Source organism: Populus trichocarpa, chromosome 12, assembly GCF_000002775.5.
Source record: "Populus trichocarpa isolate Nisqually-1 chromosome 12, P.trichocarpa_v4.1, whole genome shotgun sequence".
In the NCBI taxonomy this organism is placed as follows: Eukaryota; Viridiplantae; Streptophyta; class Magnoliopsida; order Malpighiales; family Salicaceae; genus Populus; species Populus trichocarpa.
Window position 1 is genome coordinate 187338 of NC_037296.2, and position 25420 is coordinate 212757.

The window sequence follows — 25420 nt, forward strand, 5'->3', positions numbered from 1 at the left end:
ATGATAGATATGAAAGTGATAAAAACATATTTGAGCACTAGAGAGATGAAGATAGAACACAAAATAAATTTATTAACAATTTTAAAGTGATTTTTAGTTTTTTCAAAATAAAAAATGTATGGAAACATTTTTTTTTTTTTTTTTAGTTTTTGTCTCTTGTGTATTGAAGTGGTAACTACACCTTAACTTAAAGCCTAATCAAACCATCTTGTTCATATTGCACTTGTCCAAAATACAAGAGAAGAGCATTCAAGTTTGAGTTAATTTTACACCTAAATTATTTTATTTTCACAATCAAATTAATATCTCAAATAACTCTTTTATTAGTATCAACGACACTCGACACATCTTAGTATAAAATCCTGTTTATTAATTTTTATATTTTAAAAATATTTTTGAAAAACAACCACAATCAGATCCTAGTCTTAATGGTCACCATCTTTGTCACCTTCACATCACAACAGGTCCATATCACACTAGAATGACACCAAAACGAACATATATATTCCTTATTCCTTGAAAATCCTCATAAACTCATCTACATATTTACAAATCCAGGACCGAAAGCCACTCTTCTTTATAGGCAAATCCCCAACTTTGTTTCTAATTTTCAAGCAGCAGAAGTAACAACACCACCACTAAACAAATAAATAATCTCCACCAACATCAGGAATGTGGGGTAGAGTTATCCATGTGGTAAGGGAGATAGAGGTGATGAAACAGAGTGAAGTGAAGAGTGAGCGAGAGGAGATGAGGCACATAAAAGGTATCTTGAGGCGAAAAGTTTTCACAGATATACAAGTAGGAATTCTTTCCAAACACATCCACTTTCTTATTTGCACTAAATTGATTCGATTCAACTGGATTCCATTTCCCTTTGGCTTTCAAAAAAGTTAGGAAACTACAAAAGGGTTGTTCCTTTACCTAAAATGGCAAGTCAAAATCACCAGCGGTCTCCATAATTTACATTAAAGGATATTTTTTTGGAACATGGCAAGGTTTTGATCATATGATTCATTAGTTGAATCAATAATTAGAGGATCACATCCAAATAAGGCCATTATAAACTTACTTCCTCTAGGTCATTAAACTGTCATGCTTAGAGACAATCTAACTAGCAATAAATTAGATTATGTAAATCAAATCAATCATATTTTAAGAAAAACAATAATTATATGATTCATGTAAACCAAAATAATTATCATATTATAACAAAATTAAATTGCAACATCAAATGACGACCTAAAGGCCTTAAAAAAGAAAGAAACAAAAAGAGGACCGGCCCAGCAACCATGTGAAAATATGAATACCTAAGGTGTGTTACAGCGCTCTCTCATCTTCCTGAAAGCTACATACATATCTGTGTATATATGTATAGCTACTCCCAAGCAGCAAAAATTAGTAACATGGATACCAAAGTCCTTTCCTCTAGCATCCAGTATACGAACTTATCGGCAAGCTATGTTAGGCCAGAATCTGAACATCCCCAATTGCGAGAAGTTTACCGTGCAAAAATGTTCCTGTCATAGATTTAGGTTGTCAAGATAGGAACCAAAATGTCCAACAAGTTGGCGATGCCTGCAAGAAGCACGGTTTATTCCAGGTTAGACCCTTTTGCTTGTAATGAGAAATTGATAGAAGAGCTCAAGGCTGAAATGCTTCCAAAGACACTCCATGATTGATCATCTGCCATTCATAAACCAAAAGATTCACAATATATACAAACCACCTATTTAAATTATCTAGCTATCTATACTCTATCTAATCATCCTGCCAAAATAATCAAGTAATGAAAGGATTGATAAGCCCTGACGAGACAAGTTTCAAAATATTCTACTACTATTAAAATATAAAAGAAAAGAATAGAAAAAACAAGGAAGATATAGAAGATAGGCTAACCTGGAAAAAGCCATAGTTCTTGCAGGCATCGCCAACTTGTTCGGCAATTTGATCCCTTTCCTGACAACCTGAATCTATGACGGGAACATTTTCGCACGTTGAAACTTCCCACAACCGGAGACGTTCAGATTCCGGCCTTACATTGCTTGCCGGCAAGTTTGTATACGGGATTTCAGAAGAAAGGACTTTTGTATCGATATTCCTAATTAAAAGAAGTAACAAAAGATGAAAAAAAGACAGAAAATTATTATAAATTAAAGAGTGGGTACTAAGATGGGCACCCTTCAATTTTTGCTGCCTGGCATGTGTGTGGCTTCCAGGAAGATGAGAGAGCTCCGCAACACCCCTAATGTATTTATACTTGCACGTGAAATCTAGGGAGGCCCTTATAAGTCGTCATTTGATGCTTTAATCTAACTTTATTATAATATGATGATTAGTTTGGTACAAATAAATCATGTAATTATTATTTTTTAAAAAAATATGATTGATTTGATTTGCATAATCAATTCTATTTTATTTTTTTATCGGGAAATTAATTAATTGGAGGGAGTTGGAATCCCTCGTTGATAGCTATTTGCTGTGCAGGCGGCTTTAAGTTAAATACCACAAAGAAGAACTTTTTACACTGGAATATTAACACGTGATATGGGATAGGTTGGGTTAAATTTTTCTTAACCGTAAAAAATTTTTTAGATATCGCTATTTTTTTTATGAAAAAAATTTAAATGATGTAAAGGTTGATTTGATATAACTCAAATGATTTTACGGGTTTAAAAATAATTTATACAAACCCGTAAAAATATAATTTGACTAAAAGAATTTTAAGATAATATTTTTTTTAATATTAAGATAACAATATATTGAATTGACTTGGGTCAATTCGAGTTAACATGTCAAATTTGCGACCTGAATTTTGAAACTATGATAACCCCATATAAAGTAAATCAAAATAAATTATGAAGTTCAATTCTCAATCAACTCAATATTAAATAATGAAATGAAAAAAAAAATTAATTAAAAAAGAACCTAAAAAAGTGACCTGAGTTAACTGTCAAAACCGTAACTCGGATCATGAAAGTGATGTAACCCTATGGAAGACAAATAAAAAAAAATTATGAATTTCAATCCACAATAAGTTCATTGTTGAAGGATGTTATTAAAAAAATAAATCAATTATAAAATAACATAAAAAACAACCTGAGTTAATTTATCAAACCCATGACCTTAGTCATTAGTCCAAGATAACCTCATAGAAAAAAAATTAAAAAATAACTTCATTTAACTCGGGTTAACCTATCAATTTTACACTTTGTTCATGAGATTGAGATAACTCCATAGAGAGCATATTTAAAACAAATTATGAAGCTCAATTTCTAATCATCCTTATCGAACCCAATGTTGAACGATAAAATTTATAATTAAAAAATGACAAAAAATAAAGTCAACTCGGGTTAACCCATTAAGCACTATTATCGAGTCATAAGGTTGTGATAACTTAATAAAAAGCAAACTGAAACAAATCATGAAGTCTAATTCTCAATCAAACACGATATTAAATGATGAAATTGAGAAAAAAATCAATTAAAAATAATAATAACTAAGTCAATCAAGTTAACTTGTCAAACTCGGGATCCGGATCATGAGACTTGGCCAACCCAATAAAAAACAAATCCAATATTGAAGGACTTGTGACCTGAGCCATGAGACCGAGATAACCGTTTAGAAAAAAAAAACAAAAACACAACTCAATTTAACCAAGGTTAAAATGCTAAAACTTGTAACCTTAATCATGAGACCAAGATATCCCTATAGAAAAGAAATAAAAAAAATAGTATGAAGCTCAATTCCTAACCGTCCCAGTGTTGAATGATGAAATTGAAAAAAAAATAATTAAACAAAATGACAGAAAAAAACAACTTGAGTTAACTAGTAAAACATTATTCCTGTGTCATAAGACTTAAATAACATAATAGAAAGTAAAAAAAAAACAAATCATGAAATCTAATTCTCAATCAATCCAATATTAAATGATGAAATTGAAAAAAAAAGTTAATTAAGAAAAATAAAATTGAATCAATTGAGTTAACTTATCAAACAAAATTAACTTGCCAAATTGGCGATCCATGTTATGAGAGTATGATAACTCAATAAAAACCAAATTTAATATTAAAAAAAAACATTGGTTAAAAAATCAAAGAAAAAAAAAACAAAACATTATTCAAATAAATAATGATTTGTGAGGAGGGGTACAATAAAACCCCTTCCTGTTTTAGTTTATAGTTAATATATTGTTAATTAAATTAAATTACTTAATATATTTAAAAGAGTTAGGGTGTCAAGTTATTTGGTTCAATGTTCATATAATCAGTAAAGTAAGTTATTATTATTTTTTCTAACTTTTTTTTCCTTTCAATCAAACCCTTTTAAAGCCAAATTATAAGAAATTAGGCTTGAAATTATGGTACAAATAAAAAATATAAAGATAGGGGATTAAAATGTAAAATATAGAGAAAATACATGGTTCATCTCACATTGATGAAAACTTTTATTTTAGTCTAAAAGTTTTTATTTTATTTATTTTTCAGTCACTAAATTAGAGATAAGAGAGAAAAACTTACTTGAAAATGACGAAGAGAGAAAAAGTGATCAGTTGAAATTAATTACGACTATGAAAAAAATTGATCTTGTTGTCAAATGATTTTATTAAACAAAAGGAGTTTTATCGTGGTGTTCTTTAGCCTTCTTCTTACCTGAAATTATAGATATGGTCTTGGGAAGTTTTATCAATTCAGGGTGATTTTTTTTCAACTCACTTTTAGGTTATTTAATATTGTAAATGAGTTTATTTAGGTCTTTCAAAGTAATTTTTAAGTGTTTTTTAGTATAAACAACTAAAAATAAATTTTTGGATCCAAAATTTATCTTCCTCAATTTTCCAAACACATTTGCGGTGGCTTTATTATAGAAAATAAATAAACAAGTCATATATTGTCTAATTTTTTTCTAAGAAAAAAGTAAATGACAAGTCATCTTCCTTTTATTAAAAAAAAAAGAACCTACCCCTTTTTTAGTTTTTATATAATTTATAACATCTATAAGTATTTTTTTCTTCAATCATATACAAAATATTAACTTGTTTGAATGTTTCATTTTAAATTTGCTTTTAAAACCATAATAAATTTTTATTTAGAAAACAATACTCAAAATTTACAAAACATCTCAATACTAAGTTTAGCCTAAGTGTTATGAGTGTCCTTTTTTTTTTTTTTGTATTATGAAACAAAAGATAATTTCAAAATGCAAAGCTAAGATGAGAGTTTTAATCACAATATCAAAAAAATTCTTCATAATCTAAACATTATTTTTTAATGTTTAAAAAAGTTGTTTGGTATTAATTCCTTTCTTTATTGTTGTTGATCATAGTGTTTTGAGATTCTACATGATTTGGTTTTTGTTTCATCTAGTGTTAGGTGGATTGTCGAGCATGTAACGTTTGTCTAGTCTATGCATCTATCTGCCAGTTTAATGAAAATCTAGACATGGTTTTGGCTGTGAAGAACATCAATCTGATGTTGACTGGTGCGATATTAACTGCAAAAATTATGAAAAGCGAGACAAAAGCAACCTAGCTAGTAAAGTGTGGTGGGGATGGAGATCTGAAAGTGGCTCTCTGGCCCAAAGCAGACGTTGCTCTTTTATTTTTGGATGGTTCCCCGAGATTGAGGAATCCAGAATTATGCTCGTTAAGTGCTGGATTTTGAGATCCGCCATCACTTTCTACAGTTTTTCTTACCAGAATCCCACGTGTGGTTAATAAGAACAAGATATAAATTGTCCATTGCAGTTATTGTACAGTCCAGAAACATCAAACTTTGTTTTTCTAAGCTAGCCCGTACTTGTCAAGAGGATAGCAATGGAGTCTAAGATAGTACCTCCAGCTGTGAACCTTCTCCTTCTTCACATTTAGACTTGTAGAAAGTCTCATTGTCTTTGATGGATTATCACATTACAGAATCAGCTTCTCCTAACAATTTCTCCTCTGCTTCCAAATACACTCCATGAATGATCACCTGCCATTCATAAACAAAAAGATTCATTGTACACATTGAAAATATATTAAAATATATATTTTTTTTATTTTTGACATTGAAAACCAAATTCATCAAAAAATTCTTAAAAAAACCATTATTGTTTTTAGAGAGGCTCATTCTAGCACCCTCCCACCAATACACAAATACCACTTAACTATAGCCAACCCAAACTACTCATCCTTATTCTTTCTTTCTTCTCACAATGGACTAAACTCTATTAAACAACCCAAAGAAATAAAAAGAACTATAAAAATAAAAGAGGAGGAGGTTAGGGTTTCATTGATACTGCATAATCACAATAATCTAAATGAATAAGTTTAATCTAAATACAAAGAGATTATATATATACTAATCTGAAAAGAAAATAAAAATATTATTTCACCCTTAATAAATAAAACAAAATAACCATATATTTCTTAATATCTCCCCTCAAATTTACGATGCGACAACTATAAGCATTAATAGTTTGCCAACAAGAAAACGCAAACAGGGAATAAAATGCGACTTGGTAAATAAATCTGCAATCTACAAAGAAAAAGAAAAAGAAAAAGAAAAGCAAAGTAATGGTGTCATGCTTGAGACGATGACGAGTAAGATGACAATCGATCTCAATGTGCTTAGTTCGTTCATGAAAAACCAAGTTGTGAGCAATCTGAATAGAACTCTGGTTGTCACAATACATAGGAGTGGGATGAGAAAGGAAAACTCACATATCTGCAAGTAACCAACATAACCAAACAATCTCTTTGGTAGTAGATATCATAGCATGATATTTTGCTTCGGTTGAAGATTGAGAAACAATTGATTATTTCTTGTTATTCCAAGAAATAAGAGAATCACCTAAAAAAATACAGAAACCAGTAACAGACTTGCGATCTGTGGGATCACTATCATTATCAGCATTAGAGTATGCACGCATCTCTAAGAAAGAGGTGGATGAAAGTAAAAAACTCTAAAAGATTGTACCCCGAAAATATCGCAAAATACAAAGAACAACTGCTCAATAAATGGTAGTAGGAGAAACAACAAAATGACTAACAACATCAATAATATATTCAATATCTGGACGAGTAATAGTGAGATATATCAAGCTCTCAACAATAGTATAATATAAAGTAGGATCTGACAAAAATAAACCATAAAAAAAAATACTTTGTGTTAACCTCAATGAGAGTATCTACAGTTTTATTATCAGTAAGTCTAACCCACTCAAGAATATCTGCAACATATTTCGACTAAGAAATGAGATAATCTCTAGGTGAGTAGATTACCTTAATATCCAAGAAATATCGTAGTGAACCTGAGATGATAAACTATCAGAATCCTTAGAAAAAAAGATTCATATTAATAAGATCAGATCTAGTCAAGCTATTAGTAGTGGATGAAATAGAAAATAAAGGTATATGCTTGAGAAAGACAACATGACGAGACACATAAAGTTTTTGAGTTATTAAATCAAAATAACAATACCTCTTTTTACCTTCACCATAACCAAGAAAGACACAAATAGTAGATCGAGAGGGAAATTTATAGTGTTCTATATGAGGACGAAGAACAAAACAAAGTACAACAAAAAACTCTAAAGAATAAATAATCAAGAGCATACCCATACAATTTTTCAAAATGAGAAAAACCTGAAATATGAGAAGATAAAATTGTATTAATCAGACCTACAGTAGAAAGAACAACTTCTCCCCAAAACACACTAGGAACAAAAGTAGACAACAAGAAAGAATGAGTAGTTTCAACAATGTGCCTATGTTTTCTTTCAACAACGTCATTTTGCTCAAGAGTATCTATGTATGAAGTTTGGTGAATGGTTTCATCTAAGGTAAGCAACTCACAAAATCTATTAGAAATGTATTCCCCACCCAAATCACACCTAAAATATTTAATATAGCATAATGTTGAGTTTTGACAAGAGCTCGAAAGGCTGTAATATCTCAAAGAATTTAGAATAATGTTTCATTAAATAAACCAACAATAATGAGTATGATCATCAATAAACAAAAACATAATATCGAGACCCTCCTTTTATGGAAATAGAAGAAAGTCCTTATACATTAGAATGAATCAAATCAAATGAAAAAGAAAAAACAGAAATACTTTGATTAAAAAGTAAAGCGGAAAATTTTGTCAGTTTACATCCACTACAATTAGAAATATCACAAGTTTGTAAATTTCATAAAGCTCCTATGGATACCAACAATCTCAAATGAGAAGACGAAACATGACCTAGACGAGAATGTCATAAATAAAAACTACAAAAAAAAGAGACTCAAATGAAAAAAAGACAAATCAACACCAGTAGTAGCAGCAGCAATAGTAACTGACACTTTTAACTCATCTAAAATAAATAGTCTCTTCTACCTATGAGCTGTCTTGATCAACTTCTAAGACTACTGATCTTGTACACAACAACAAAAAAAGAAAAAATGACTAAATAATCACTAAAATTGCATAATTGATCAACATAAACAAGATTTAATGTGAGTTTCAGAATAAGATAAACATTAAAGAAAGACAAGTGATGTGTGATAATAGAATCAACACCTGCTAAAGGTATGCGAGTGTCATCAGCAGTCATGACAGGAATAGAAGGTGAAGGGGACATAGAAGCAAAAGATGAAAAATCTAGAGATATATGATGTGAAGCACCAAAATCTAAAATCTATTCAGAAAGTGACATACTTAAAGAACTATGAGGCAACTAATATACAGAAAAAAAAAAAAGCAGATATAGGTTGTGGCTGTAAGGAGAGAAACTTCTAAAATTGCTCAACCAAAATGCTAGGATCGGTGAAAAGACCCGATGAAATTGTTGCTGCTATAAGCATTAGATTGTAACTGATAGCCAGGCTTCCAAGCTTAATTCTGATGTCTTAACTTGAGATACTAAGTCTTTTAATGACATTTCTGCTTACAGAAACAGCACTCGTCGAAGGCAACCCTTATGTAAGGCTTATTTTTATTATTAGAGAATGACTTAGAAAATACTGTTAGCACATAAGGATTAGAAATAAAAAGAATTCTCTTTTCAGAATAAGACTAAAGACATATTTCTTCATCCAATAACTCACTAACGACTAAGTCAATAGAAGGTAGTGGAGAATGATACAAAATTGAACCTCTAAGTCCTTCAAAATCATTGCGAATCACTGTTAAAAAATGTATCAATCGTTGTTGCTCTTTAAGAGCAATATGGGCACCACATGCCTTTAATTCTGCCGATTCTATAATAGCCAATTGATCTCAAAGATCTATCATAGTAGAATAAAACTCATGTATACTCATATTTTCCTGGTGAAGAGCTCGTATATCATTCTCTAATTGATATTGCTTTGCAAAATTTGATTGCGTGATAACCTTTGCATATGATCTCAAATCTCCTTTGCTGTCTCATACTTCGCCAACTATATACCTATGGAATGCTCAACATAATTGTTAATCCAAATAATAATCTTTGCATTTCCATACATATATCAAAGTAGCATAACCTTCATTAGTATTCTTAGGTATCACGGAAGTTCCACTAACATATCCCCTCATCATTTTACTCTTAAAAAAATTTATCATCACATAACTCCAATACGAATAACTCTTTCCATCCAACCTCACACTCACAGACTGAAGCGAATCATCTCTTTCAGTAGCCATAATCAACAAACAAAAAAAACTAGAACGCAAAAGAAAAGAAAATGAAATACTAGACTGTAGAAACTAAACAAATATCTTCTCGAAGTTGGATATGTGAAAGCTGTGTTTGAGATTAACCTTTATTTTATGAAACCATGCTCTGATATCATGTTAAACAATCCAAAGAAATAAAAAGAAATATAAAAATAAGAGAAGAAGATGCTAGAGTTTCATTAATATTGTGTGATCATAATAATCTAAATAAATAAGTTTAATCTAAATATAAAAAGATTATATATAAATTAAAATAAAAAAATAATTTAAGCTGATGAGATCATATTGTTTCTTTGGTGGCTTCTTGATGTTAATCTCTTCATGCCTTTTGAGTGTGAATCGACCCTTCTAGGGCCCACCACAAGTGAAGTGGCGAACCAGGAGCCCAGGAGGGTCTTCTATTTATTTATGCGTTTCAAAAATGTTTTTTAAATAAATTAAAAATTTTTTATTTTTTTATTTACTTCAAATTAATATGTTTTTAGTGTTTTCAAATTATTTTGATATGCTGATGACAAAAATAATTTTTAAAAAATAAAAAAATATTATTTTAATATATTTTAATACAAAAAATTATTTAAAAAATAACCGCAACCACACTCCAAACAAATTAGACCCTTAAGGCTGTTACATCCTAAAAGATGCTTCTATGTCTAAGATACCAAGTTGAGCAATGACCTTCAAATTTAGGAGGCCCGTACTCTTTCAAACCAGAAGGCCCAAAACTGAGCCGCCGCCACCGCATAACCACATCATCCAACTAACCTGTTAGGTGGGAAGCCATGTGGTCCCTTTTCTATGTAGTTAACTTACTCGATCTGAAAGAAGACTAGCTGTTGAATTTTCAACCTCACCTCCACCTTCCTCGAAAATTCTCAAATCTCCATTCTCAACACCAAAAGAACTCCAATACCATCATTTAACCTCATCGCCGAAACACCCTAACAAAACACAAAAGATCCAATCCTTTGCCTAAAAGATGGAGAATTCAACCCAAGAATCCCACCTAAGATCAGAAAACACTGTAACATATGAATCCCCATACCCTCTCTATGCCATGGCAATCTCTTCAACCGCATCTCGTGCGAACCAATACCAGCGGATTGCCTTAGGTAGCTTCATTGAAGACTACAACAACCGTATAGACATCGTCTCTTTTGACCCTGAAACCCTCTCTATCAAAACCCACCAAAATCTCTCTGTTGAGCACCCTTATCCACCCACAAAGCTCATGTTTAGCCCTTCATCTCTTCACAAGTCCAATGACCTCTTAGCCTCTTCTGGTGACTATCTTCGATTGTGGGAAGTTAGAGACTCTGCTTCTGTTGAGCCTCTTTTGGTGCTTAACAATAGTAAGACGAGTGAGTTTTGTGCCCCTTTAACTTCTTTTGACTGGAATGATATTGAACCTAAGAGAATTGGTACTTGTAGTATTGATACAACTTGTACTATTTGGGATATTGAAAAGGGTGTTGTTGAAACACAACTTATAGCTCATGATAAAGAGGTTCATGATATTGCTTGGGGAGAAGCAAGGGTTTTTGCTTCAGTTTCTGCTGATGGGTCAGTTAGGATTTTTGATTTAAGAGATAAGGAACATTCTACTATTATATATGAGAGTCCTAGACCTGATACACCGTTGTTGAGATTGGCTTGGAACAAACAGGATTTGAGGTATATGGCTACAATATTGATGGATAGTAATAAAGTTGTGATCTTGGATATTAGGTCTCCAACAATCCCTGTTGCTGAGTTGGAGAGGCATATGGCGAGTGTGAATGCTATTGCTTGGGCTCCGCAGAGTTGTAGGCATATTTGTTCTGCTGGTGATGATTCACAGGCACTTATTTGGGAGTTACCTACTGTGGCTGGGCCTAATGGGATTGATCCAATGTCAATGTGCTCTGCTACTTCTGAAATTAACCAGCTTCGATGGTCTGCTGCACTGCCTGATTGGATTGCTATCGCGTTTTCAAACAAAATGCAGCTTTTAAAAGTTTGAGGTGAATTGATATTCATTTTTTGGTGTATTACATTTGATGTTAATTGTTAGTGTGTTATCTTTGATGTTAAATTTTAGTGGTGGAAACTTGAGAGTGTTTCTAGTTAGGTGTTTGCTTCCTTTGGTTGAATTCAGATTGATTCATCTTGTCTTATATGTCCTTTTATCCCGTTTTAGAGCTACTGACTTTTGCTTGGACGCGTTTTATCTAGTTGTATTGCTAATTAATTCTGCTTAGCTGTGACTAAATATACCAAAATAACTTGTTACTATTCTCAATGCCAACAAAAGTTTGTCTTCATGTTGATTTTATTTTAATTGACAAACGATGCTGTGGAACTATTAAGATAACAATTGAATTGCTCCTTACAAAACTACTTTGCGGCCTTCTTTTATGCCTGTGTAGCATTTTAGTTGTTGTCTGCTGTTCTACGGATCGACAGAATTGTTCTTTACCTTGTGCAATACAATTACTTGAATCCATGCCGTTCAAAGTTTGATTGGCAAATAAATGTTGAGAATTTTGCATCTTTGGGTTCTTTGTCCCCCTTGCTCCTCTTGGATTCGAGGTTGCTTTTAGGCTCTTAGTTTTCAGCTCACTTTTACATCCTCCAGGACTTCCTTTTCTAAATGTTTGGTTGCTTGTCCGTGTTGCCTATGTTCTACAGCCTGGCCCGCAATTTTCCTTGGACATTGTTGTTGAATGGCTTGGTTATGATCCAGTCTTTGGTTGGTAGTATTTATGGCCATGATGAATGCACCTTTTAAATCCACCCTCAACAATAGTTGCCTCCTTTGAGTCCGTTTCTTCTTTTATTTTGCAAGACAGACAGATTGCTAGTGATGAAGGAGGGAGCTAGCAAGGGTCCTGGATAGTTCAAATCAGATTTCAATATATTTTCTAATATGTAATGTATCCATCCAATCTGACTTTAGTTTCTTTGTGGATCATTATGGAGAGTTTTGAACATCGATGACTCTTGTCTTCAATCTGGTCAAGTTCATGGACTCATCTCCCTTATTATGCTGATGCAGTTGTGTTCCGGGTTTTGTGACTTGTAACCTTTACTTAGGCACCTGGTTTTTGGCACTGTGTTTATACTTCTTCATTGTATAAAAACTGTTACATCTCATGGAAAATTCTGCTTTGCATTTACCTACCTTTTATCATAGAAAGTAGAGCTGAAACGTTTTATCATGGCTTCTTTGCTCCCTTTATGTTAAAAGATCATGGCATACCATGTTTGGAATGCACTGCGAAGTTGTCTTACGTTCGAAACTCGTAATAGCTTTCGATATTAACCCTGAGGGCTCGATTTAAGTTTGATTTGTTGAAAACTTTCATGGCAGTGATCATTCATTGGTGCACCTGTTAGAAAATTTGTTTATAAACATGGTCAATGAGCACACAAATAAATAAATTAAAAGTGGGTTTACTCACTTTCGGAATTATTAGAAATTATTTTTCAACAGAAATACCTTAATATGAAATACTAATATTAAATTATGAATAAATAAAAAATTAGTTTTAAAAAAATCTTAGCTGACATCTTTTGTGAAAACTTGAAATCTTTTATCTTATATTTAAAAAAATAAAATTTTCTTGTAATTTATATAATGAAAAATTAAAAAGTTAAAAAAAGAGCCAAGCCTGCTTGTGCACTACACATATTTGTATTTAGTTCTCTTTTGTTCCACCTCATTTAACTATGATTTCATAGTTGGAAGAAAAGGGATCGAACACCCTTAAATTTCAAAAGAGAGACCTGGCACCCTTGGAGATTTCATTTTGAAATGAAAGGGATATAACATCCTTAAGTTTAACGGAGGGATCTAACACCTTAAAAATCACGTAGTTTGGAAGGAAAGAGATCTGACACCTTTAAATTCCAAAAGAGGGATCCAACACCCTCGAAAATCACATAATGGTCTCATTATAATGGGTGACCAGTTCAATTTAGTCTTATTATCATGGATGACCTGCCTAAGTTGGTCTCATTCTCATGGGTGACCAACCCAAAGTGTGAAAAATACAAAACAAACAGTCTCATTGTAATAGGTGACCTACCCAAGATGTGAGAAATTTGAAAATAGTCTCATTGTAATGGGTGACATGCCCAAGATATGAAAAATACAAAATAAAAGATCTCATTATAATGAGTGACTTACCCAAGAATATAAGAACTATGAAAATAGTCTCATTGTAATAGACCACCTACTCGAGATATGAAATATACAAAATAAATGGTCTTGTTATAATGGATGGCCTACCCAAGATGTAGAAATAACTTACCTGGTTACAACATCTAACCTGAGATGTGCAATTGTAGGGTTTAAATTTGACTTGGATTCATCGAAGCCTTATTGGACTCTATCAATGATTTTTTTTCCCCATAAATTTTCTACAAAAACATTATGCAATTTTTTTGGGTTAGAATGATATGCATGAATCCTTACCTGGATTGAAATATAGGTCCCCCCCGCTCTTTTTCTTCGCCATCTCTCTTGCTTGTTTTGCACTTGACTCTTCAGCTCACTTAAGTTTTGCCCATGTGATTAATATGTATGAGTGCTCTTTATAATGTAATGTGGACCTCATACCATAAATACTGCTCTCTTGTTTGTGCTATGTAAAGCTTTTGCTTAGTTGACCATTCATTGAAGAGTGGCAAACTGTCTCTTAGATGTGATGTTGCCCATTAGTTGGACAATGTCCCCCAGGTGTGGAATTTGTGCTCCATCGTGCACTTGTTATTTGCTTTAATTAGAGAATCGATGCTCTATTTTTTCTTTGTTTGAAAGAGTTCAACAAGTCCTCTACTGTCAAAGACTGTTCAAATTGCCCCTAAATTATTTGGCTGTGTGAGTAATTTCAACGTTCATTAAAAAGGCATTCATCTTTGGTAGGTATCATAACTATTTTTCAAAAGAGAAGTTGTTTTTCATCCATGAAGATGCCCCCTAGTTAGACCATGTTTTTAAAGTGTGGTGTTACTCTCAACGGCTAACGGAGTTCACCAGATAAATCATTATCATGGACTGTTTTGAGCCACATCGCTACCAACTGATTTCATAGCACATATTCTTTGCATAGAATTGCCCATTGGCTATTTTGGTCATAAATAGCATTGCCCCCTAGTTGAGGTGACTCTTATCCATCATCATTTTGCAACCTTGTAGATAGCCATACCGTTTGTTTGTTTGATGAACCATATGAGCTTCTCATGCATCAATATCATCTTTGCCAAAGAATTTTGCAGACTCAATCAAGGACCATTTTTTATAAATCATTTTTCTTGTCTTGAGAATAGACCATAAAATTTAAAAATTGTATTCTTTCAAATCTAATTGTTAAAAAAAAATCATTGAGATGTAAATTTGAAAAAAACAAATTGGTCGAGAACCCAAAATATATCATTGAATGATAGGATACACTTTGAATGTTGGGCCAAATGTTAATTGGGCTTAAGAAAAAGCATTATCTGGATCTTGCAAAATTTGGCAAGAAAAGGTTTCAATGGAAATTTTTGACTTTCACAAGGAAAACATCTTGCTTATGTTGCGTTAAACATGTTCATTTATTGATAAAGACTAAATGATTGCTACAACGAGACTTGGTTGGACCACATAACTAAGATTTCCTACCTGAGAGCGATTTTCTAATTCATCTTTTGTCATTGTTCTATAACCCATGGTAGGACATTTAATTTTTTCAACAATCCTCGCAATATCATAGAATTGTGGATGCCCATAATATGAGGATTTAAAGGTGTTGGCGAACAACATCACCATTTTTGTTTCTATTAGCGGAGGTTGGACATGTGTTACCTTATCTCGCCATATTTGCGCATATGTCCACACAGACTCTTGGTTTCCCTTTTCCATGGCCATTAGGATGGTTTTGTCAGGAGCAGTTTCAAAATTGAATTTATACTGCTTTAAGAAGGTGTCTATCGGATCCTTCCATTTATTAATCTTGGAACTATTCAATTTTATTTACTAGCTCAGGGCAAACCTTGTGAGATTATCCTGAAAAAAAAAATTAGCATTTTTTCATTGTGGATAACTTCAACCATCTTATTGCAATATGATTTAAGATGGGTGTTTGGGCATCCTAGCCCGGTATACTTGACGAAGTCCAGCACTCTGAACTCCTTCGATACCATAATGTTTGGAACCAAATAAACTTCAGTTATTTGTACAGGGTCAGTTAGATTTCAATTGCTCTCAATCTCTCTTTTACAGCAGGCCACTTATCATAGTCTATGAGACCAACAAATCTATCATCAAAGGGTCCTTCAACGGTTAAATCCACAGTGATCAGAGTTTGAGCTAGCTGGACAGGGGTAATGGGGATAAAATGTTGCTCTATTGTTGAATTTGCCCCCAAGTTCTAAGATGTATGAGGGATATAAGTTGATGGTGTTTCCACAGGAGGTTGTGCAGACGTTCCTTTTCCAATATTGGAACTCAACGTTTGTTCTAGCCACTTCACCTTTGATGCTCTCAATTTCCTTTTTATAATGAGCCTACTTCTAAGCCTTTTCTTCATTTATCATCATTTACTTAGTCAAATGTAGTGGACCTTCTATAGGGGACCTACATTTCAACCTGTGAACATGCATGCTAAATGTATGAGCATGTATTCATATGATAAACTCGCCCTTCAAAGGGTGACATATAGTCATAACTCTTGCATGATGAACATAAATTTTGATTCTTGCCCAAACTCTACAACAAAAATTTCCTGAGTAACGGCCATTGTGTCACCCGTAAGTCCTAAATGCTACATAAAGGGTTTGCCTTGATGCAAAACATGTGTAAGGAGCATATACCCAAAGGTAGGTTCTAATTCTTTTTATGTGAGACAAAGGCTAGGTTCATTAGTTGGTCTCTAAAAAGATCTCTTGCTCTCCTAGTGATCACCCTCGTAAAGGTAATATTGGGGCTTAAAAGGTAACGGGATGGAACGTGTACCAATCATTACCAATTTAAGCACCCAACAAAGAGTTAGGGTTTACACAAATTTAAACATTGACTAAAAGTCATAAGGTAAGTTGTTAGTCCCCCACCTAATCTGAAGTTTCACAATGTGTGCCCTTATAACAAAAACAAAATGTATGATAAAGCTCTTAAGCCATTCATAACTGAAAAATAAATAAACATCAATCTTTACATAGCATAAACAAACAAAACAAAACCTAGTCTAAAGGTCCCTAGCGAAGTCGTCATCCTGTCATACCCTCATCATCGAGGGCATGACGTCATAATGACCTTTCCCAGACAGGGGTCTTGAAGGTCTTTTCAGTTGGTTGGGGAGTCACCACCTAGTATTACGGCTACTAGGAACCCTAACTCGTTTTTTTTTTCCAGAGATTCTAGGCAAGGGACTAGTTCCATAAAAAAAAAGTATTAGCACCCCTAGTACGCCTTACCTAAAGTAAACTGCATTGTTTTTTTTATTGTTTGCTATAGTCTAATGATGTCTATTTCTATTAGCCTAATATGATGGTTTTAATACGATGAACAAACTCTTGTTTTCTATGTAAAAAACATGGTCTAGGAAGGTGAAATATCATCAATTATCATTGAAGCTTCTTACTACCACATCATTCCAAATAATATTTAAGATAAAATTTCTTATGAATTGTATCCTTATATTAGAAGTGAATGAGTTGTATTATTCACAATAATATTTTGGATATTAACCTCATATAGGTTTTTTATCCTTATATTAAAGTAAGTGATAAAAATATTATCTCTAATAACATTTTGGATATTAACCCCTTTTATATTTTTATCCTTATATTAAAAGTGAATAATATTTTCTTGCCAAATATAATTTTTTAATATTTATTAAATATAGGCCAACATCCTTTGAAATTTTACAAACTTGTTATAAAATCCATGCAATAAGTTTTTTTAAAAGCATGCAAAAATATTTTAAATTTTCTTTGAAAAACGATGCTCAAGTAACTTTAGCATTTTATGGCCATATGCAAGAAAAAATAAAATATTTTTTATTATTTATCTTCTATTTTTTTAGGCTTTGTTTGTAAAAATTCATTTTTTCTTGTAATAAAATTATCAAAAATAAGTCTAGTTAGTGTTTGTCAAACACACCCTTAAACCAAAAGTTCCTTTAACAACAACATGGCAAACCAAATAGGGTATTAAAATCCTTTGACCTCGATTTTTTGTTATCGGGTCGATCTGAAATTTTGGTTCAACCATAAACCAACCCAAAAATTATGGTTTGACCCGAAAACATCCCAAAAAAAAAAACCAAAGTAAAAAAAAAAACAGATTAAACATAAAAAAAATAAAAACTCAAAAATTCTTGAACAAAATGGATCAAACACTACAAAAAAATGAAGAACACCAAACATGAACCTAACAACGTGGGTTCCAAAACAAACCAAATTTGATAAAAAAAAAAAAAAGAAGAAGAAGAAGAAGAAGGCACATACATGTAAATCACACAAAGATCAATAATCTAACATCCATTCTTTTCAATTTTCACTTAAACATCATGATTGTGTCAAAATGAGTTTCGGTTCTAAACCAAAACCCTGGAATTAAAAGCTACTAAAATCATGTTATTGATGCAAATAAATACTAAATTATTGGTTAATAGTGCATAAGGAAGGGTTCTAGGTAAATAAATGAGACAAAACAAGTCAAAATTATGTAGCTAAGGCGTTCTCGGTAAGAATACGAAGAACAAATAAAGAACATTCAACGTGAACCCAACAACGTGGCTCTCAAACCAAACCACATATGGACAAACCAAAGACACATATATGTTGGAAATTATGCAATGATCAATAATTTAGCATTCATTCACTTCGATTATCAATGAATTATCATGATTTTGCTAAAATGAGTTTCGATTCAAAACTAAAACTTTATGATTAAACATCTTTTAAACTCGTTATTGATGTGAATAAACACTAAATTACTGGTTAATCATGTATAAGAAAGGTGTATGTGCAAAAACCATGAACCAAAATTGGTCTAAATTTAGGGGTAAAGAAAATGTTATTTCCAAGAACACGAAGAATATTGCCTAAAACCCAGAAAAATACCTAGAAATGCCCAGAAATGGCAACCCCTGCCAAGCCCAAAATTGGCAGCCACTACCAAGCCTAGAAATAGGCATTTTTGGCCTCTAAAACATGCATTTTTATCCCAACAAGTCATAATATCATACACAAACATGTTTGAATCTAAAAAACTAACAAAAAACATCAAAATCAAGTAAAAGGTACCAAATAAAAAAAAACATAAACTTAAAACAGACTATATGTTCATATAACATAGATTCAAAATTGGTTTTCTGAACCCATTTTGTGCATGAACAGACTTAGTAAACTCAGGGTAAAACATCATTTCTTTAACATGCATAGCTTAAGTTAAACAAAAACTAAGACAACATTATATATCATAAACAAACTTAAACAACAACTTTAATGTATCAAGAACATAAAATAAACATAAAAATCAACATCATTAAATATATATATAAAAAAAAAGCAGCAACAAAAAATCAAATACAACATTACTTGTTGAGCATTCAAACTTCTTTTCCATGCTTATAGACATAAATATAAAATAAAAGTAAATAAAAAAAACATTAAAAGCATGCCACAAAGGACCTACTTTTAAATCCAAAAAGTACATGTAAAATAGATACTCTCTCTTTGATTTCTCTTGGAAATTTTTGCCTGTCATAAACTTGTAAAGCTAAGAAATCTTTTGTTTAGACTCTTGGACCTCTACACTTGTGTTTCTTATTGATATTTTTCTTATCCTTTCTTTTCCTTTTCTCCTCCTCATCCCCCTTCTTTTTTTTCCTTTTTTACTTGGGGGTATTTATAGGGTTTTGCTAGGGTTTTGAGAGGTTTTGAATCCATTTCCGATCTCTTGATCTTGAGGGAGGTGTTGTAAACCCTTGATAAAGACCCATTGAGAAGGCTTTGTGTGTGAACTCATGAAAAATAGGTCGGTTTTTTTCTTGAGAGTTGCACTGTCGGGGCTGACTTAGTTGCCCACTTTCGAGGCATTGTCAGAGCAATTCTAACGTCATCGTTGCCAAAGACCACCTAAAGTTGGTGGAGGGGATGCATACCTTTTAATTTAGCCCCTGATTTGGTCAGTTTCAGCCCCTATATTCACACGTCTTTTCCAACTTGGTCATTGGTTTTGGATTTCTTCAAAAAAGTCTCAAATGGCCCATCAAACTTCAATATTTATGCAATAAAAGCCTTGATTTGACTAAATTAACTCCTAAAAATTGCAATTTGATCCTCAAACTTCAATTTCTTCTAGTTAAAGCCTAAATTGACTTTAAAAATCAATTTTTCTTATAATTAAGCCCGTAATAAATTCAAATAGACCTTGAAAAATTATAATTAGGTCCTTAAATATCCAATTTTAAATTTTCCTCCTCAAATTAGATTTTCTTTGCCAATAAGGCCTTCATTAGTCGAAAATACACTATCAAATTTTTCAATCTTGTATATTTGATCTTCCTCAATCAGTCTTTGACTATTTCCTAGGAGTTCTGGTATACTTTGTTCCCTGATTTATATTTTTTTATTTTCTTCCAATATTTTTTTTTTTTTGTATTTTATCTTTTTTTTTTGTTTATGTGGGACCCTAAAATGGATAATAACAATTTTTTTCATTTTTTATTTCATTTTTGTTTAAATAAATCTTGAAAATCATAAAAAAAATATATATATAATGCAAAAATATAAAAAATTCAAAAATAATTTATTATCATATGAAAAAAAAAATGAGTTTAGGATTTTTTGGGGCTGAATTGAAGTTTGAATTGAAGAGAAAATTAAGAAAATAACTTAATTTGATTTAATTTGACTAAGAACCAAAGAAATTCAAAATTCAAGAATGATTTTGAAATAAATAACTAAGTTAAAAATCAATGAAAAGCCTAATTGAAAAAAAAAGTTAAAATCAAGAGTTAGATTAGTCAAAATTATACATTTAATAACTAATGAATTTACAACAAGGGATTATATATGAAGTTCTAAATTTATCCAATTAAAGATTTCATTGAAAAAAAAGAGAGATTTAAGGTTTAAATAATAGAGAATTCAAGATTTAAAGCCCTAATTGTATTAAATTGAAAAAAAATTAAAAATCAAGGACTATAATGAAAAGAGGGAAATATTTCAAGGACCACTTAACTATTTATATAATTTCATTTCAATCCTAGTTGTTTCTTTACAATCATTTTAGTCCAATTAAATACCAATCTAGTCCAATTCTTTCCAATTAATTCAATTCATTCCAATTTAATCTACTGATTTTGTCCAAATTAATTGAATTTAGTTCAGAATCCATTCAAATCAAGGAATCGATTTCGTATCTTTCAGTTACAATCCCAGCTCTCAAATCGAGATCAACCCATCTTCAACTTTGATTGATAAACGTGGGATTTTATTCTTCAGCTATAATCATGGGATTGCATCTTAATGCCTGAATCAGCTCCTCAATCCCAGAATTCCAGCCAGTCTTCAATCAAATCTCCAAGAATCATTCAAATTCCAACCAAACATTTTCTCTTCACAAAGGGAACGCATAACAAAGAACACAAGGGGTATTCATCAGCCTATAAAGAGCATTGAACAAAAAAATCCATAAACACCTGCAACCTTTTTCCAACCTATTAAAGCGTTAAAATTATTTTTTAAAATATTTTTTTATGTAAAAATATATTAAAATAATATTTTTATATTTTTTTAAAATAATTTTTAAAAATTATACATCAAAATAATTCAAAAAATACTAAAAAAAAATTAATTTTTACCCAAAATTTTTTTTAAGGTAACACGCATTCCCAAACGTTCTTGAAATTGGGAAATTTCCCAGATTTCTATCAATCTTTTTCATCTCTCAGACAAGGAAAACACAAAAAAAGGAAAAGACAGCCTTTAATTCCAGGGAGTCTCCACCAAAACAAACCAACCATCATCCATAACCAGTAGCCTTCACCACCCTTGACCATCACCATACTCAACCTTCAAAGAACCAGAGAGCCTCTCAACCGATGCCACCACCATCTCAGGCTCCAACCGAGACAAGCCTTCACTCCCTCATGGATTGACCCAATAACCATCACCACTCTCAACCTCACCCATTTCTCGTCCACTGCCCATGACAGCGCCCCCAGTAGCTCCACCACAGCTCTGCCTCAACCACCGAGTTCTACTTCCACACCCCATAGCATCACCAACCCACGAAAAAAGACTCATAAAGCCTTGAACCTAGCAGTCTCCTTAGGTTAGCTGAACCAAAAACCAGACATCTTTCCCCTCCTCTGGTCAAAGTCCCATAATCCCATTAAAACAACCACCCACAAGATCAAAACCTCATCACAGACCCATATTCCCTCTTTCACGCCAGTATCCTTGACCCATCTCCTGTCCCCCTCATCAAACCATCTCTCACAACCGCAACAATCAAGACACCCAAAAAAAAAACTCAAAACCACTTCCTTCCTCTTCTGTCACCCCTCCGGACCACAGCATCGCCCGACCAGCACAAAACCAACCACTACAGCAGTTGACCGAGCCAGCAACGTCCAGCCACCACACACAGTCGGCATCTCCTCCAGTTAGCCACCTAAGTTCCTGTACTTGTGTTAATAAACCTGAGAGCAAAAGACGAAGAAGCAGAAGAGAAGATGATGATGTCTTATACTGCCAAATTTAATTCTTTCCTTTACAGGTTCATTTTAATTAACGAATGGGGAAGACACGCACACACCATTTCCAGGACAATCAATTGAGTAGCGCGTGATTTGCACGCGCGCCACGTGCTCCTATGTTATTTCCCAGCAAATTTTGGTGTTTATTTTCACCCTCGAAGATAAATTTCGAGCCCTGAATAAATACTTTCATTATTTGTGTGTTTAAATTTAATGTATATTACTTTTTTTATATATTATAAAAATTAAATTTTTTTTTATAGTGATATTCTCATATAACAAAAATAAAAAATAAAACAAAAAAATATGATATTCAAAAACCAATAAAAATAAATGGATAAAAGCCCAAACCTCGTTAAGACTCATATAGCTAATAGTTAGGTCCAAAGCTCAACTCACATCATCAATATAAGTTTAAAGTTTAATTTTTATTATTTATATAAGTCCAATCTTAACAATTTTGATGTGATGTCTCTTTTTAGAGGTAAGGTTTTTTTTTTTTTAAATGTCTCCTTTTTAAAAAGGATTGATATCAAGATTTTAAAATCAAATATGAGTTATGCCTACTTTTAGCAATTTCAACGAAAATTTCTTTTGAGGACTTGACGTCAGCATCCTCGAGAGTCTTCTATTTTTAAGGACTGACGTCAAATTTTTCACATAATATTTAAAAAATAGAAATAAAAAATATTAGATTAATTAATAGCAATAATAAAGAATTAGGAGAAAACACATAATAAAAGTAACATTTCATTAAAAAGGATGTTGTAAGGATGACGCTTCCTTAAATATAACTAACTCTTTACCTAAATCTTTAGAACCAGTTCACATTTTACGATTTCTAGTTTTCTTTAATTACTAGGTGGCGACTCCTAATTATCCACGATACACATTTTTTGCCCCCACCGTGACATTCACCAAGATGCAACACCATTGTCACTCCATTGTGAACATCACCCATCACAAAATAAAAATAAAAATTGTTGAGATGGTTCAAGCCTGGCTGCGAAACTCTGGATGACAACATAACTAGAGCAACATCCTGGAAAAAAAATTGAATAAAACAAAATTAAGTGAGCATTCGTCTATATTTAATAAATCAATTCTATTTAATTCAAGAATAAAAATAATTTTAAAAAATAAACTTAACAATGAATAATAAATAAAAAGACCTGATGTAACCCAATGAAATAAAAAAAAATGATAAAACCAAGGTCATAGAAAGCATGAAAAAAAATCAAGCTCAATCTCCAATTAAATAAATATTGAATGATGAAATTCAAAAAACATTAGTTTAAAAAAATGATAAAAAAAAAACTAAAGCAATCCTAAGCAAATTTCATGAAAGTTAGGTTAATTTCTAAAGTTTGCAACCCGTGAAATCTTAACACGAGCTTAACCAAACTTAAATCCAAACCAATTAAATGTTGAAGAATTAAATCGAGTAAAAAAATACCGCTTTTGAAAATTTTGCAAAGAAAAAAAAACAATAAAAAACAAGAATAAAATCTAATAGGAAAAAAATTACGGAGGATGGAATCGAAAAAAAATGCAACTCTAAAAATGATTTTAGACTATAAGAAATAGCAATAAAAAAATATGAATCAAATTTGACAAAGAAAAAAAATTAAATGAGGATAAAATCGAAAGAAAAATCTAATTCAATGAATTATTTTTTAAAAATTACAACAAAAAAAACAAGGACTAAATATAAAAGAAATAGAAGTTTAGAGGATGACTTGGAAAATCGGGTGGTAGAATGCAAACATTGAGGAAGAAAGAAGAAAAAAAGAAATGGGTTTCGGTGACAAATCGAACCCCTAATCAGTGCACGCGCCACATATCCAGGAAGGAGACACTAAGAAGAAGTTGAAGCCACCTCGAAAATGACCTTCTTAGCCATTGGAATCAGCTCCACGCGTCGTCCGAAGACAACGGAGCGGCTAACCCGTGCGCAATAGGAGTCGACCTCTTTTTTTAATTCCTTTTTAATTATTCAAATACTCAAATGAACTTACCCCAACCAATTAATTAAAAAAAAAGCAATAAAATGACACAAATACCCTTTAGCCTAAGAGTTAAATTATTTGACACCAAGGGTGCCAAGACCTTTTTATTGTGCAATAATATTGAAAATAACAAAAAAACCTTTTATTTTTCTGTTAGTTTTTTTTTATTATTTTAAGGGTAAAAAAGTTATTTTATTGTGTAATTTTAGTTGAAAATACAAAACTAATTCTGAGTAGAAGTTTAAAAATTAATTTTTTTTAAGAGTGGTAATGTAAATTCACTATATAATCTAGACGCAAAATACTCATCTAGCCAATCAATTTTAGAACACAAAAATTATCCAAGACAGAATTTTTTATCCTTAAACCTAGAACAAAGAGCTTTTATTTTTTTGAAGGCCAAGAAGGAAAATTCATTTTTTTGAATTGATTTTTTTGTCAAGGAGGTTTCTTTTTGTTTATGGTAGAGAGTAATATGAAGGGAGAAGAGGATGACTTCGAAGTCACTATTACGTCCCCTTTAGATATCAGCTTCTATCGTTGTTGTGGAAGATGGCCATGTCAACTCTCTTATGGCGTAATGGCTATCTAATTTCATCAAGTGCCCGCAATGATCATGACTTTTAAGTGTAGTCTTTTATTTATTTTAAATACTTTTCTAAACCACAGCCACCACTAAAAAGTATCACATCTTCAAGTTGTCTAAGATTGCTTGGAAGTGATTATTTTTTTAAAGTATTTTTTTTATATAAATATATTAAAATAATATTTTTTATATATATTTGAAAAATTGTTTTTGACATTATTACATGTGAAAATATTAAAAAAATTAATTTAAAATAAAAAAGACAAATTTTTTTAAAATCTTCTTAAAAACACTTTCAAAATAAAAAAGAAACAGGGTTTACAAATTACTCAAGTTGAGGACTGTGGGCAAGTAGAGGAAAGGGACATTAGTGATGTAATGTATGTATTTATCACAATAAGAAAC

General features: G+C 31.8%; 1 protein-coding gene and 1 long non-coding RNA gene across 5 annotated transcripts; one reads left to right on the forward strand and one right to left on the reverse strand.

Annotated features, from left to right (window-relative positions):
• Positions 1 to 1153: 1153 nt before the first annotated feature.
• LOC112323490 (uncharacterized) lies at positions 1154 to 2219 on the reverse strand. Its single transcript, XR_002976917.2, has 2 exons — positions 1900 to 2219; positions 1154 to 1686 (listed from the first exon to the last, which is right to left on the reverse strand). It is a non-coding gene; the product is annotated as an uncharacterized LOC112323490 (long non-coding RNA).
• An 8266-nt stretch (positions 2220 to 10485) lies between these two features.
• Positions 10486 to 12841, forward strand: LOC7493468 (protein TRANSPARENT TESTA GLABRA 1). Of its 4 annotated transcripts, none has more exons than XM_024582755.2 (2): positions 10486 to 11686; positions 12354 to 12841. In XM_024582755.2, the coding sequence occupies exon 1, from the start codon at positions 10663 to 10665 to the stop codon at positions 11683 to 11685; it is 1023 nt and encodes a 340-aa protein (XP_024438523.2). In that variant the 5' UTR covers positions 10486 to 10662; the 3' UTR covers position 11686; positions 12354 to 12841. The 4 variants fall into 4 exon arrangements, with proteins under 4 accessions (XP_024438523.2, XP_002318500.3, XP_024438522.2 ...); XM_002318464.4 differs by having other exon boundaries at positions 12511 to 12841; XM_024582754.2 differs by having other exon boundaries at positions 12515 to 12841.
• Positions 12842 to 25420: the final 12579 nt, after the last annotated feature.